The sequence below is a fragment of the Patagioenas fasciata genome, chromosome Z (genome assembly GCF_037038585.1).
Source record: "Patagioenas fasciata isolate bPatFas1 chromosome Z, bPatFas1.hap1, whole genome shotgun sequence".
Taxonomy (NCBI): Eukaryota; Metazoa; Chordata; class Aves; order Columbiformes; family Columbidae; genus Patagioenas; species Patagioenas fasciata.
The window spans coordinates 62,477,865-62,494,606 of NC_092560.1; the positions used below are offsets into that span (position 1 = coordinate 62,477,865).

Genomic DNA, 16,742 nt, shown 5'->3' on the forward strand with positions numbered 1-16,742 from the left:
CTAAAGCTTCAGCAGAACATGTACTGTTGTACTTCATGTGTTTAAAAACCTACTGATCTTGTGAAGGTTACCAGTGAGGTTACATGTGTTACATGATTCTGCAATATGTGCTGTATGGCACTAACTAGGGACAAGGATTTTCTGAAGTTGTTAGAGTCAAAAAAGGCATGTTAGATTCATTTTCCTTTATTCTTTTTAGTTTCCTCCTTCACCTGCTCTTTGAATCTCTTTTTTACCACAATCCAGTCTTGCATCATCTCCCAGCTTAAAAAGAGAAGTCTATTACTGTAATCAACTTACACTTTGCTTTTAATTTCTATTTACTTTTTATGCACTCTGTATAGGTACTGACTAAGATTCTTTTTCTCTAGTATCCACCAAAGTCTGAATTTGGCCCTACACTAGATTAAAATCGTTCTAGCTAACATTCCTGGGGGCCACAGACCATTCATGTTCATTCTCTATGATACAAGTATTTGACAATTAGCCATATTCTTTTTAGAATGTTGTTTTCCTCTTCCTTAGGTCATGTTTTTTCCTAATTCTCCTATAACATCTGATCATAGGAGTGTCCCTCCAAGTGTCTGAGAATTCCCAGGAGTTGTGTTGCCTCATCCTTTATACTGACACTGTCCTGTGATCTGCTGCTCTCCTGCTTTCCTGCAGGCTGGTCTCATTTTGTCTGAAGATGGTAGCATCTCCTCTCTTCAGTGTCTTTTCAGTATTTTCAGGGTCACTCTATACGTGCCCTGTCTCAGTCTGTTCCTGAAGCATCAGGTCTGGCAAGGAAAGCTGCAGGACTGTAAGTCCTGCGTCATCCGTAGTGATGATTTTTAGCATTATATATATATATATCCGTATGATTCAAAAACTGATCTCTGTGTAACTTTACCAGAGTTTGGTTTTTATTCTTACCCAGAATTCTCCCATTAAATATTTTCGTGGAAATATTAATTTAAGGATTTTATTTGAGTTAAAGAGATCCTGTTTTCCCAGAAGTGGTATTGAAAAAGTGAAGTGTAAGCATGAGATGTTTGTTTCAAAAGTTTAGCAAGCTGTAGTAAAACGTGCCAAGTGTGTATAGCTCCCAGATGGTCAGTAACACATCTGAACAGAACAGTTTTAGTGCTTCAGGAGCTATGGGATTTCATATGCTGTGACATAAAAATTGGCAAGATTCATCAAGTCTTCTACATTGAAACCATCCAGATGTATCCAGTTCTGAATAATTTATTCCTTTTTATGTCATTGCCACAAAGAAGAAAAAATAATTAAGTTCTGGTTATAATAGTGTAATTTTTGGTAGTGAGATATACTATTTTACTGAAATTACTGTGGGTGAAGTATACTGTATCTCTATATTCACATAAATAATACAGTATTTCAAAATGTGATAGTTTAAAAATGCTTTATATTACTCGAGTTTAGATCTTTAGTTACATTGTATATACAGGTTAGGGTTTTACTTTTGTTGGAAATGTTGATTTGATAATCTATAAAATCAATATATGTCCATTATTAATGTTTTGTGACTTCTTTACTGCTATATTAGGGAAGTTTTTATAGTAAACATCTAAAAATTAATTGGTCTATGGATTATATTGTGCTTAAGCTTTGTTTTCATTCAACCAAAAGATAATAATATTTCATGTTTAATTATGTATCACTGAGGTTGCTGATGTCTTAGTCCTAGGTCATTTTCTATTCCAATTTCTACTCAAAGCAAGGTCAACTTGCTTGGGATTATTCTCCACTTTGGTATATATCAGAGGTTTCTGAAGAAAGTTTATAGCATTACCAGTGGATAGAGCTGTGATTCTTGAGTTTTATTCTTGTTTCTGATATATTATCTTTCATAGAAGTTATTTCAATTTTTGAAATGCCAGGTTTCGTATCCCTTTTTCTGAAAGGACGAGAGATTCAAATGCATGTTACTGTGCATCAACTGTACCATAGCATGTGTTCTAAACATATGTATTTGCTTTCCATATAAAGGCTATGGGAATAAGTTCAGGACCTCAGGGGAACAAGCATTAAGTTAAATTTGTTGCTTCATTTTTGTCAGCCATGACATGGCATTTTTTGCAGCTCAGCTGATGCAGACAAGCTCATTACTTGCTAGTCATTCAACTGTATGTGAGCTTATTGATTTGCTGAGAAATGGTAATAGCAAATGGAATGTTCATTAAGTTTGTGTTAAACTCAAAGCAGATGTCATGCTTATATTCAAGATTTCATTTTCAAAGCTAGTTCTCTGTCCTTATAACGGTAAAGGTCCTGTACAGTTCTGCTCAAAAATATACTGAGAGGTAGTAGATGTATCTATTTTTAAATTACTTATTTTATGACACTACCCCTGTGTTAGCTCACTACTTATTTTAGCTAAGGTTTATGGTTTTCATAAACCATTTACTGGAAGATTGGCTTTACCAGTGTATCTTAAATCCCAAGGAAACTTTTTCAGGAAGGTGTTTGATATTCAATACAATATGTAATCTTTTCCTTCAAAATAATGGGATAAAAAATGATTAATGGACCATCTTTATATAAAGGATTTTTTTCCTAGATTTGCATTACTAGAACAAGATCAGTTTCTCTTAATAACAACAGTGTCCTTAGTTTTTCCTGGAACAACAATGGAAACATCTGTTTTCTCCAGTATTTAAAATAATAGAACGGTCATGTTGTATCAGACTTTCTTCTTGAGGAAATACATGCACTGAAAAGATCAGTATTTCACAGCTGTGTGGATATCTCCACAGTGTAAACTGGTAGCCAGCAGTCAGTCTCTTTGAGAAGCTGGTTCAGCATGTACCTGGAGATAAATCTTCCTTCTCCAGCCTTCTTCTGTTGTGTTCTCAGTCCTGGGAAGTGATTTTGGCATTCTGTCATCACTTCTCTTGGATCGTGCTTTCGCAGGCTCACAGGCAGAGTTGAGTAGCTTACTCTTCATATACGGAACACAAGTGGCACAGCACTTCTGTGGACGGACAACCTGTTTTCTCTTGCCCCACTTTATTCTGTTGGCAGACTGTTGACACATTGTTATGAAAACCAACAGGATTTAGGGGGATGTTTACTTAGTTTTTATGTTCCCTTCAGAGGTAGCGTGTTCTTGCTATGAATTTTTATCCTGTTCAGATTGACTCTTTGAGCAATGATGTACCCTCCATAGAAGTAAAAATGAAGATTCCTGAAATGCAACTGTTATTTTTTATCTCTCTATTTGCAGAATGCCAGTGATGTTCCTTCCTTTCTGGTTACTGATGTCATTACTGTATGTGCTCTGTTTTCCCAAATAGTCTTTTCCTGAACTTTTTTGCTACACTCACAATATTTCACCTTGCTGCAAGGGCAGGACACTGCCTAACTGAGCCGAGGACTTTCCTTACTCATGTAGGTTTTGTTGTGTGAGGTCTGTGCTAGGTCTTGAACAAAAGTATAATCTACTCAAAAGTAGTTATTGCTGACTAAATGTTAAGGCTTTTACTGACTTATGTGGAAGATGTGATTTTTCCTTTAGTGTGAACACCTACCTGTGGGGCATGAACTGAGATGACAAATGCACAGCTGGTGCCTAAATTTTTGAGGAAATGTGAAAATCTGTTGAAACATTGTTTGATGTTTGAGTGCAGCATACCCATCAGTGTCATTTACAAACCAGTAGTACCTGAATCATGATAGTTTGACTTCAGTTGCACTGCTTTTCCAAGCTGTCTTCTATTCCCAATCGATTCACAGCTTCCTGAATTCTTCATGTAACTGCTCTGGAAAACCTGGAGGTGTAATACAAGCCTGAGGACTTTCAACTTCTGTCTTATATTTACATACCAGAGTTACTCATATGTCTTTATCTTACAGTACAGAAGTGCAGGAGGGCAACTTGTGTGTTTCGGCCTTTTTAGGCTGAGAAGGAATTTTGAATGATGAAGGCAGCAAAGTGTGTTGGATTCAGATTATATTTCTTTATGCCTGACGAAGGGTGATTTTGACAATGAGGGGAAATGGACTCAGTCCAAGCTGTCTAGTTTTAAGTCACTGCTTTGCTGTAGGTTTCCTATGTTGACTTGTAAATCCACGTGAGGCCAGATGTACAGTACTGCTCTGCACACATTTAGTGAGAAGAGCAAATCCTGAAAACAGTTCTGTGTGCTTTATGGGGAAGTGGATAGAAAAATCATTAATACTAATGAGAAGCCATGGCATTTTATTCAGAACAATGTCAGGATGTGAATAGGAATATCCAGTATCTTTAAATATAGTGAGCCTGTAATATTGTTTTAACTACAGGTACCGAGAGGCTATTCAAAAGTGGGACAAAGCACTTCAATTAACTCCAGAGGACGCTACGCTTTATGAGATGAAATCGCAGGTAAAGCATGGCAATTCTTTATCAGTTTAGAAAATAAAAAGGAAAACGTTATGTTTGTGAACATACACTGTGCAACACTGTGTAGTTTTTGTGTGCATACACTACAGCAAAACTTAAGTTTTTCGCTTTTCACAACACAATGGTATCTTTTAACAGGAATTAAAATAATGCTGTGATTCCAGCCAATCACAATAAAAAACCCCTTTGGGACATGAATTAGGATGTTACAATGTGGAAAACCAAAATAAATATTTAAAAATTGTATTCAGAGAAGCAAGGACATCCTTATTGTGGTTAGCAAATTTGACCATTAAAAATATGCCTGCTCTTTCTAAAGAGTTTCCTTAATACTGTCAACATTAAATAGGGGTGCTGTATGCAAAAGATATATGCCAGTCTGTTTTCATATTAAATAGATAAATTATCTTGGAAAAGAGCATTAAATAGAGTATACTTTTTATGTCAGTTCATCTGGGCCGTTGTTTTAAAGCTGTTTTCAGGAAAAAGGCTTGTAAACATCAACACCTCCCTGAAGTTATGAGATCACCTTGTAATTTCAGTATGTCTTTGCATAGCCTAGATGGCAAAAGTTGCAGAATCCATTATTTTGTTTGGATTGGGAATCTTTTGTCCCCATCTATGTGCAAAGGTACAAATATACTTCAAATATACTTTTTTCTGTATTAAATGAATATATTCTTCTGCAAAAATTATTTTAATTTGGGTTGAGGATGACAATAAGAAATTTATGGCTTTTTTCAAGCAGCTGGACAAATTAGAACAGAAAAAATATTTTTAGGAAGGTAGCTATCCAAAATATGACTGAAAAATACATTGTTTAAAGTTAGGAGAAAGGAAAAGAGAAAGTAAAACCATAGTACTTCAGTGAATGTGTTATGTAACTTTTAGGGAGCTTTCTATGTTGTTTAGTTTTAAAATCTTTGTTGTTACTGAATTCTTGTATTAAAAAAAAAAAAAAAAAACAGAACACCCCCAAGCCCCCTAAAAAATGAAAACACAAAACCAACCAACCAACAACACCCTCCCCCAAACCAAACCAAACACAAAAGCCAAACAAGCAACTAACCTGCAATACAAAAACAAACAAAAAAAAGCCTCACAAACAAGCAAACCCCCTCCCCAACAACAACAAAATAACCACACAATTTAAAAAATCCTATAAAATCTAGGAAGCAAATCTGGCTGTTTTCCAAGGTGTGGTGATGGCTTTTTTTTCTAGTGGATGCCATCGCATCTTCTCCTCACAGTCATGTTTTCTGTGAAGTGAAGAAGTTTGATTCTGCAAAATAATTAATTGAATAATCATAAGCTTATTACAATACAGTAATGCGGAAGGAGGCTTTAATTTTATATAGCTGCAGAATGTTTAGATCTTACTTGGCTTTGCATTTGGTTTGAGAAATATTTTATAGCTTTAAAAGTTTGTTCTTCCTGAGTTATTTTGACAGAATCGGATTGGTTTTTTTCAACATATCATATGTATAGAAGGGATCCCACTAGACTGTGTCAGTGAAAATTCAGGGAGGTGTGTGTATGAAGGGTTGATTTCCAACTTGGTTCATTAATTTGAATGGTGTTGGTAGTAAGATGCAGTAATTGGTTTTAGTTTATATCACTGAATTTTTCTAGTGCAATTCCTTTGTTCTATATATCCTACATGATGCTGTAAAGTGGGCATTTTTTTCTCCCCACTTTCTTACCAGGCCAGATTTATAGTAAATTATTTCTTCCTAACTTCTAAAACAGGAGGCATATATCATTAAAAAAAAAAAAAAAAGCAAAACTCTATGCATCTTGCTCAAACCTTGTGGAAACTCTGCAGTGGCACTTTCTCTTAACTTGGACATGCTTATGATCAGATCTATATGTTATTTGGATAGCATATGAGCATTCACAGGTCTCCTATATGATTTAGGTGCTTGAGTCCTACATACTTCTAAGTTCCATGGTAACAAAACATCTTAAACATGTAAACCACCACTAAATATTTACTTGCATTTGGACCTTTACATCAGTGCTGGCTTAAATGAAAGCTCTGTCTAGAGTGGATGGCTGGGCAAGAATCATAGCAGTGGTACAAGCGTGGAGCAGTTCTCCTGCACAGCGCTTTTCCCAGCCTCCAGCAAGCTTTGGCCCTGGGACTCCTCTGTGCTTAGAAGTGCTTGGAAGAGTTTTTTTCAACAATTTGTCTCATTGGTTTCTGTTCTCACGTAAACTTCTATCATCTGCAGAGCTATGTGTCAAAGAGTCCCAAATCTTAATTATGCACTATTGGTAGAGACAGAATAATATAATTCTGCTTTAATTAGCAGCTTTCAACATTGTTGTAAAGGTTGTTAGCTTATGCAGCTGTTCATTTGTGCATTTAATTTTTAACTCTGCTAGTAAAGAATTCTGTTAAGATGCAAAAATGGTATCGGTCCAATAATTTTTTTTTTACTGTAGTTTAAAGATTTAACTCTGCATTGAATATAACACCACCTAGTAGGATATCTTCTAGGTTGGAAAGAAATGGTTCATGTGCTCTGATGTTGGCTCCTGAACACATGGTGTTTTTGAAGTAGCCTTTATTTATCAATTATAATTTCATTGACTTCAAGTCAAGAGAAGGCTGTTGAAAAGGGCAGTTATGCTCAGTAGGACAAATTAGTGAATAGCTCTCTTCTAACAGTTCTTTGTTATGGTCTTATGTGAATGCAGGACTTAAGCTAGCTCTCCAAAAATATTCAATTTAATTGAAATCATACTGAAACTAAATATTTTCACAGTGGAAATAACAGGAGAACAGACAATTACATTAGCTTACCAGGATCCAAACTATGATGCAGTGACTTATGCAAAAGGATGCTTACTACAGAATCCTTCCATTGGCACTCCAGCTGCAGTACTTAATACTGAGGGGTGTTACTTGGCAACCCAGTCCCTGCATTTCAGCCAAGTGGCAAAGTTGAGCTGGAGGAACAAGGCACAGAGCTTTCCTGCTGACCAGGAGGAGCTGAGAAACCAGCTATGTGGATCTGAATCACCTTGTGAAATTTCTTTGCCTGTCTAATTAAACCATTGTAGTGAGAGCTGAAAGAATAAAGGAAGACTGGCCTTTGTGTCCACCATGTGCCTTTGCTACCTTTGCTGAAGAAGAGAGCACTACTGGGCAACTGCACTGTTCCTCTTTGCATTCACTTCCTGAAATAGCATAATGCTCCTGTTACACTGTGAATGAGAGCAGAAGAAAAGTGTATGTACAAAATATTATGCATTTATAAAATTACTTCTTGAATCTTTTTAACAAAACCTCTAACCTTTAAATAGGTAGCATCTCTTTAGTACATGCGTACAATTATTACAGATTATTTTTGCAGTATGACTAATGCTTACTAGAAGCTAATTAGTATAGTGCATAATTTGATATCTTTCTACTTTTAAAGGCCTTAGTGTGAGCTGTAAAAATCAGTTTTTAGCAAAACAAAAATACATAATTAATTCAAAAAATATTGTGGTTAATATTTAAATGATACTACTTTAGAAGTGAATGTTATTCCAATCCAGCACACCAGCACAAATAGTGCAGCTATTGTTGTGTAGCTAAAGGAGAAAGTTTTGGTAGCTCCAGATTTGGAAGAACTGAACACCAATTTCAGCAAGGGCTTGACCACGTTTGGGCATATCGAAATCTACCTGTCTTGGTACCTGTGTCATATACTAGAGGAGGTGATTCATGTTAAGAATGACTTTGTGCGATTAGCTGAGATTCTATATGGTCTATACTAATTTTCTTTCATTGAGGAAAAGTCTCCTGTTGAGATTTAAGATTGGATGCAGGGTTTTGCATAGGCTTGAATATCTGTGTATCTGTTACATTTATTGTGATAATCTTATGTTGTGTTCTATAGCAGCTTCCTCCTTCATGAGTTTTTACTTTCTCAGCAGTGAACTTAACATTTTAAGTACCCTGTTGTTTAGTATGCAGCTCAGATAAATTTGCTGGTGACACAGTAGCAATTTGTAAATATTTATGTAAAGTTCTTGAAGGTCTGTGTTTAAACAGATGTAGGACAAATGTCCTTCAGTATTTCTGAAGAGCGGAAATAGTATTTCATGTTCTCAGTTGTCAACGGCACTTGGAGTGAGTGTGTTTCCAGGAAAACATACGGGAATTGTGGAATTGCTCAATGGTGTTGTGCTTCAAAGACCCATAAAAGTTGGTGAGATTTTTTTTTTTTTCCATTGCTCTCAGCTACTCTTTGATCCATTTAAAAACAGATTATTATGGTGTATGGAGAGGTTAGGGGTACACTTGAACTATTCTTCACATGCAAGATCTTTTACTGTATAAACTTGATATTCCATTACTAAACTGCTCCCCTGTTGCAAGAGCAGTTAGTGGCAAGTAAAAGTTTACACAAGCAGTTAATTTCTATACTTCTGTTTAAAGAAAAAAAAAAATTGAAACCCTGAAAACAGTCTAGTGTTGGATTGTAGTATTAGATAAGTAGTATCATAAGTATATTCAAAGGAGAATGTGAGGACTACCTATATTAATGCAGTTGCTAAGACTGAAATTCATTGTGGGCCAAGTTTCTTAAACATTGACTGGATTATTTTATAGTTGCCTTGAATTACAAAGGTGGACGAATAGGATTTGAGAAGCTCTTTGAATTTGCATCTGAACATTTATATACTGGACCACTTGGGACTCTTACCTGGGTGAACAGAGATCTCAAATGACTTACTATATTATGATATAGATAACAAACTCGCTAGGGAATCAGGCACTCTGCTGTTCTACACCCCTCCTGAGAATTTACGTGGTTCATATTGCTCATCAAGTGGTATTTCTTCCTCAGATATCAGATAAAATTGTCAAACATGCTGTGCAACTAGTACAGGATTCCTAAAATATGATGCAGTTGTTTATATATATTTATAGAAACAAGTGAATACAAATGTAAATGAACAGGTTTATCTCCATTGAATACAATTTTGGATGTCACCAGCTGTTTGAGGATCTAGTTTCTGCACAACCCTACATGTTCTGTTTGCGTGCATCAGGATTTCAGGCATGTATCTCTGTTTTTTAACAGGCAAAACCCATCATACTCACATTCAAGTCATTACATTTCTCCTATTCTAAAGGTTTTCTTAATCTTTAACTCTGTGAAGAAATAATACCAACTTCCACCCATCCCTCTTCCTGCTTAAGAGGTTGTAAGATTCCTAAGACATGACCAGACTCACAATCCCAAGTTTAGGTTATAACAAATCAGCTAGTATTTGCTTATTATTTTTAAATGTAGTGAGAAGATGCAGAAAGCTACCTAGCAATGTATTGCTATGTAGTGCGATGATAATTGCTTTGCAGCATGGGTAAGTGTAAACTGCTTATGGGTAGGAAGAATTTTATGCATCAGTGTTTTGAACTGGCTTTCTGTATGGAAGAAGAAATTGGATCAGTTTCACTGGACTTGGAATGTGTCTAAATATAATGATTCAGCTTCAAGACAATGAGCTCATCTAACACCAGGACTTACTCAGATTCATAGCACTTCCAAAATACTGTGGGTAGGACAGGATGGGTCATTCTACTGTCTGGATTTTTAGTACTTGATCAGTCTCCTGATGACAGTTGCTGTGTTTAGCTGTTTTTATGCCACTGGATTCTTCTAATCTGTTCTCACATTTAAAGCTAGATTTATTAAACTAAGTAATTGTAGTGACACGGATGTTCTTTTTTTACTGCATGTGATAATGGTAAGTCTATGTTGAAATAAAGTAAGTTCTGAATATCCATCTACTTAATGTCTTTGTAAGACATTTCCCTCTAGTGATTTTTATTACATATGTGTATGGAAGTCATGAGATTTTTTTCTACTTTGTAAGACCTTTTTTCTAGTTGTTTAATTAGTTTTAAGAATGTTTTCTAATGAAGTGTTATAACTGGAAAATAAATCAAATATGGTATGAGATTACTTCACTGTGAAACTTGAGTGCCATCCTGCTAATGAAGTTTACAGAAGAAATTAATTTGAAAGCAACAGGAAAGGGATAAAATCTTTGTGTCAGCTCTTAAAAGGGTGTTCTTAAGCATACTCATCTTTGTCTTAGGTGACTGGCAAAATACCCCTTTTCTATCATAGCTTGCTTCAAAATTAGATTAAAGACTTATTTTTCTGGTAGGTTTGTCTCTTTATGATGGTTTTCCCCAGCATAATTATGATAAATGAAAGCTTAATATCTTCATGTTCTCAAATTACAAACTTATATTTGTGCCCTTTTCTGAACGTGTGACCGTCTAAAGACCCTAAGTTAATTCTGAAACATTGAGGAAAAGGGTTTTAAATTAAATCTTCAGTGACACATGGTTCCCATGTGAAGCATCAAGCTATTTGGTCATTGAAAAATAACCTAATTTAACTGAATTACTTTCTCTAAAAAGTAAAAATCTGTTTAAAAAACAAATGTTGCGTCTAAGTACCCTATTATAATAGTTTCTGACCTTTTTAGAATAAAGCTTTCTTATTCCTGTTTTTACTAGTAATATGAATGTTTTTCAAGAAGTGTCTAGTGAAGGGTGACTATTATCTCTCTGTCAAAAAAACCCCACTGAAAACACATGGAAATTACTGTGGACGTAACTTCGATAAAACAAGATTGCACAAAGTTACTGCTGAAGTAACATAATTGAATGGATTGATTGGATAGTTGTCTGAACTGATGCTGATGACGGTTTGCAGTTCAGAATCAGTTGTACTGAAGTTAAATGTCTAAGAGTGAACAGACATAAAACCAGTGATTGACAATTAGAGAAAACTGAGCAAAGGTAAGAGTAGCAGTAAGAATTGTGCTCTAATTGGTTGTAGAAGCTGCTGCTGGTTTCTGGATTTATGTTTTTCACATATCTGAATGAAACAATGATAGTTTTCTAATTAGCTCAAGAATTTCAAGCATATGGCCTGAAATGAAAGAGGATCTGGTGCACCTTTGTAAGAAGCAGAAAAACAAACCATAATGCTGATGCCACATTGAAGCAAATAAAATAACTATTCAAAAAGAGATAACTAAAACTAAACAAACAATATAGATTCTTAAGAGAAGAAAATGAAGTTGTATACAGTAAAAAGTGGGAGTAAGACTTTGAACAAGACATTCATTGAGTGTCTGATTTTTTCAGTCAAATGAGCTTTAGTCCATTATGGTGTGATACGTAGGGATCAAGGAAATGAACAGTAAAGACAACATAACCAACACAACGAAAATTTATGTACGTAGTCTCCAATTCAGAGAGAATTCATGTAAATATTTTAGAATTGTCTTGCAGTAGAAAGTACTAGTAGGACATACAGAATACTCAGAATGCATTTATGTTCAAGTGAGTTTGTGGCTTTGTTTTCTATTATGAGAACAAACACATTAAGAAGTTAATGTAAAAGCTAGCTGATAGATGTAGAATCACTTAATCTTGACAGGATTTACATCTATCCACTAGTAACGGTTTGATCTGATTCAGCTTACAGATCTGCTGCAGACAAGAGAAACTTTACACAAAAATGCTGTTGAACTGAAAGCTTTGGAAAAACACGTAGTATTCATTACAAATTTTGCTTACAAAGAACAATCATTGAGAATTGTTGAGGAAAAAAGGGAAAATTACGTGACATACAGCTGCGGTTTGGTTTTTTGGTTTTAGGTACTTTGAAATTCCAGTGTACAGCCTGTTGAATTGAATTCAAGAGAAGCCATAGGACTAGTATTTAGACTTATTAGAACAGCAGGAATATGGATCCAAAGGGTTTATTGGAAGATATGCTTCTTGTGTTTATTGAGTACAGGATAACTTTCTGCAGTAAAGCTATTTATTTTTTCTTTTTTTTTTTTTTTACTAACCTCAATGCTGTGCAAGTGCTTTACATTAAAGTAAATACTCAGAAAATATTGCATCTGAATCCTCTGCTCCACACTCCTGTTCATCTGTTTAATATATTACAGAACAATAAGGTTGAATAAATGCTTTTTGCACTTCAACAGTAGTCCTAATACTATATATTATAATATTATTCATCATGCTTGCAGGTCAGTTGGGATAGAAGTGGTTGCCCACATATGAGTCTTACTCTTGTGGTTGACATTCTCATAATCCTGTAGGAATGCCGTTGTCATTAGTTTCTTACGCTGGTATCTATCACCATTGCATGTGGGTGTCTGAAGTCATGATCTCAGAGTGATGTAGGTCTTCAGGTAATGTGCCAGTCTCATGGTGGTCTTGGAAAAATAAGACAAGGTTTGAGCCATGTTACATGTCGTTAACTATGATTTATGGGCTTTGTTATGGAGATATAATGTGAGGAGTAGAATACTATGGTAGCAGGCAGACACTAACCTGTACTGCTGAGTAAAGAGATTTCCACATTCAGAAACCACTTTTGTGTGTCTGTGTGTGTAGATGACTTCACGTCTAAGTTAGACTTTGTTATTGCAGAATGCGTACTCTCCGAACACAACAGTCATTAAGGGCTGTTTCCATGCTGAATTACAGGGATTGTTTCTGTAATTATGTCATGTGCACCGCAACTGTATTTGGTAGATTCCAGTCTTTTATTGAAAAGTGCAACCCAGGAGTTTTTTAACAATACTTGCTTACTTATTGTGTGTAGTTCTCAATGTGTTTGTCCTTCAGTGTATTTTCTTATGTTTTTACAGAGTATGGGGTTTACAGGGAGGAAGGGAGAGGGAAGGACACCTTCAAAATAAATTAATCTACTTCTAATAGACTTACTTAGATAGTTCAGATGAATCATCCTCTACGTGTGTTTCTCTACATGAGCGATGGAATGAGCCTGGGTGACTATCTGAGATTAGACAAGTAACTTTTAAACTAGAAAAAGCTAGGTGAGATGAACCTGCCCCTACTTATTGAGACAATGGTGGTTGTCTGGGTAATCCCAGAAGACTTAAATTTGTTATCCATTTTCCTTATTCCTCTTGGTTTTCTGTCATAGGTCCTGATGTCTTTACATGAAATGTTCCCAGCAGTGCACGCAGCGGAAACGGCGGTCCAGCGGAACCCGCGTTCCTGGGATGCCTGGCAGACTTTGGGACGTGCCCAGCTTGGATTAGGAGAGATAGCATTGGTATGAAAACTGACAACATTAATATTCTAAACTTGCAAGCCTCATCCTCTGAATTCTGTGTGAGAGCATGAAAATACAGAAATACCAAGGCAACTTAATAGCTGTATGTAACCTGAAAGTAGGCAAGGAAAAGGTGGTTCTCATTTATCTCCAGTATTTCTTCCACTTTGGTTTTCACAAAGGCTTTGTCTGTGATTTTTTTTGCTGAACTTGTGGAAGCCTTTTATGTCTTATGGTATACTTACATGGTGGCTTTATGCAGCAGAATGATTAAGCTGACATAACTGCACATACTACATTCTGGGTCCTGTACTACTACAGCGCAGCTCACCATAGTTTAAAGATGAAGGTACTGTGAAGTCCCAGTTGATATTCGGGCTCGGTTTTATACATGGCTGCTAATAAAATTGTAGTATCCTGATTTCCCTGTCTCCTCCTCTCCTGCTTCAGGTGCAGTGAATCACGAGTGCTCATTCATGCTTTCCTCTGGCTCCCTGATCCTGTGTGGTGGTTGAAGTTTCTTTTCTTAGTAAGACAGCAAAAAGGCTGAAATGCCTTGCAGAAGCTGGAATTCACCTTTTCCCCAGCTGCAGCTGCATGCCATGGTACTGTCTTGGCTACATAACGTGATGCAAAGGGAGACTCTTCCCTGTGTCTGATCACCCTCTGCCTGTAGGCTGTGCATCTCTGAATAATGTAACATATATAGTGCAGTAATCTTCTGCTAGTTAGTATGGAAACATAGTGAGTGAAACTTTAATTCAGACACATTCACAGAAGTACATTAAAAAAATTATTCATCAGGAGCTTTCAGATAAAAAATAGATACTGGTTTTATTTCTAATAGAAGTAGCTGTGTGCTGGTTTGATACAAATAACTTTGTTAGTCACTAATTAGTGTTTTTGCAAAGTTACAATGTTTGGACAGAAAACTTTCAAAAATTTAAAAAAAAATTATTCTTTTGAGAGAGGCAAACAGATCATGCAAAACCAGTTTCTATTTAAAATGTAGTAAGGTGCGATATCAATAACAAACACACAAAAAGAGATGATGTGAATAACTAAGACAAAAGCTGTGTGTTGCAGATGTGTATTGTGCTACCTTATGTTGTTGCAGTATTGTAATTTGAAATACTTAATGTAAATCTATACATATCTGCATCACATAACTGGTCACATTCCATGGCTTTTGTGGTGTAGAAGTTAAGATTAGATGGTCTGTCCTGTCAGGATCAACAATCTGTAGATCTTTGATTTCCTTTTAAGTGTCTGAAATTGTTGCTCTAAATTGTGTCTGAGATTTCTAAATGCGTTAGTCTCAGAAATTTCAAAATTTTATTTCCTGAAAGAATCCTAGATAACTGATGCTGCTTATTCTATAAAAAAGCTACAGTTCCTGTAATGTGAATTTTACATATTGATATACACATACTAGTTGTACCACCAGGTCTGCTCACTGGATGCTACAGGATTTGTCTACGTTGACAAGTCACATCACACCAATAGCAGTGGATATCTTGAGATGCTAGTACTGTGGACACATTGTTCACATTATATTGATTTTATTTTACTTCAGAGTAGCTGTTCAGGTGCTCTCTTTGAATTCGTTATTGAGGTTAATCAGAAAGTAATGTAGTTTATGTAGTCTGAGACTGTTCCATGATGCAAACCAAAACATTTGAAGTTGGAAAAAATCAGAGATTTGCATCAAAGCACCTTATTCATCTGAAACTTCTGGACTTCTCTAAAGCCTTTGACATGGTCCCCACAACATCCTTTTCTGTAAATTGGAGAGATATGGATTTGATGGATGGACTGTTCAGTGGACAAGTAACTGGCTAGATGGTGATACCCGAAGAGTAGCGGTCGATGGCATAATTTCCCTTATTTAATTTTAGATGTTTTTTACAAATGATTTTTACTGTATTGGTGATGACAACTTAAGCAGTAACAATTTCACAGTGATATTTCATTAGTACGGTTCGTGCCATGAGTGACAAGTGGTGTTCCTATGGGGTTGGTGTTGGGACCAGCACTGTTTAACATCTTTGTTGGTGACATGGACAGTGGGAGTGAGCGCACCCTCAGCAAGTTTGCCAATGACATCAAGCTGTGTGGTGTGGCTGACAAGCTGGAGGGAACAGATGCCATCCAGTGGGACCTGGAGAGGCTTGAGAAGTGGACCTGTGTGAACTCCATAAGATTCAACCGGGCCAATTGCAAGGTCCTGCACACGGGTCAGGGTAATCCCAAGCACAAATACAGGCTGGGCGGAGAATGGATTGAGAGCAGCCTTGAGGAGAACTCAGGAGCGTTGGTTGAGAAACTCAACATGACCCAGCAATGTGCACTTGCAGCCCAGAAAGACAGCCGTATCCCATCATGTCTGGTTTAAAGCTCTCTCAATGAGCTCCACTATCTCATGAGCAAAGACCCTCTTCAGTCTTTCAGAAAGGTGAAACCCATCTGGTGTCAGCAAATCTGGTGCCATCTAGGCCATCCCAATAGCAAAAATGCTGAGTTCTGGTAGTGACCCCAGGCACAGAACCATGTATTAATAGAGTGTGTCCGTCTGCTTCTTCTAATGTCACTGCCTGCAACTGGAAGGAGAGACGGGAAAATGACCTGTGTTTGCGATTCCCTTACCAACTGCCCCAAGGCTCTGAAGTGCCTTCTGATGGCACTTGGACTACGGGTTGTAACATTGTCGCCACCCACGTGAAAGATCAGTAACGGGTAACAGTGTGAGGACTGTACCAGGCTGGGAAATTTCCTGGTGATGTCCTTAACCCGGGGCCCTGGAGGGGCTTGATCTTGTTTTTTTTTTTCTGGTTCCTGTCTCAGGGAGGCCAGAGGTCTCACTGGTCACAGCAGCCTGCCTCCTTCTCAGAGTCCCTGATGCTTCATAACGTTTCTCGTTCCTCTCTTACCTCTGTCACCAAGCTGAACATACTGTCTGCCTGGTCACATCTCACACACCTGTTGTATTGTTGATATGGATTTGTAATCCAAATCCATCTCACCACTGTTTTCCTATCTGTCACAAAGGCTTCTGTACGTCGTCACATGAGTTTGGACACTCAGGTGGCCATTTCCATAGCGGACCATACAGTTATAAATATGAAATACACATGTGCTTGTGTCTACATACATGTAAGCTGAGTATGTAAGGTCAGTCTTGACCTTTTCACTGTTGATGGAACTATAAATGCAAAACAGTTGTA

General features: G+C 36.7%; 1 protein-coding gene across 3 annotated transcripts in view; it reads left to right on the plus strand.

The window, feature by feature from the left end:
- Positions 1-16,742, plus strand: part of TTC33 (tetratricopeptide repeat domain 33) — a 34,349-nt gene that overhangs the window by 16,192 nt on the left and 1,415 nt on the right. For all 3 annotated transcript variants that reach the window (XM_065860818.2, XM_065860815.2, XM_065860816.2), the window contains exons 3-4: positions 4,291-4,372; positions 13,387-13,518. In XM_065860818.2, coding sequence (XP_065716890.1) covers positions 4,291-4,372; positions 13,387-13,518 — 214 coding nt within the window. The remainder of the gene's footprint in view (positions 1-4,290; positions 4,373-13,386; positions 13,519-16,742) is intronic.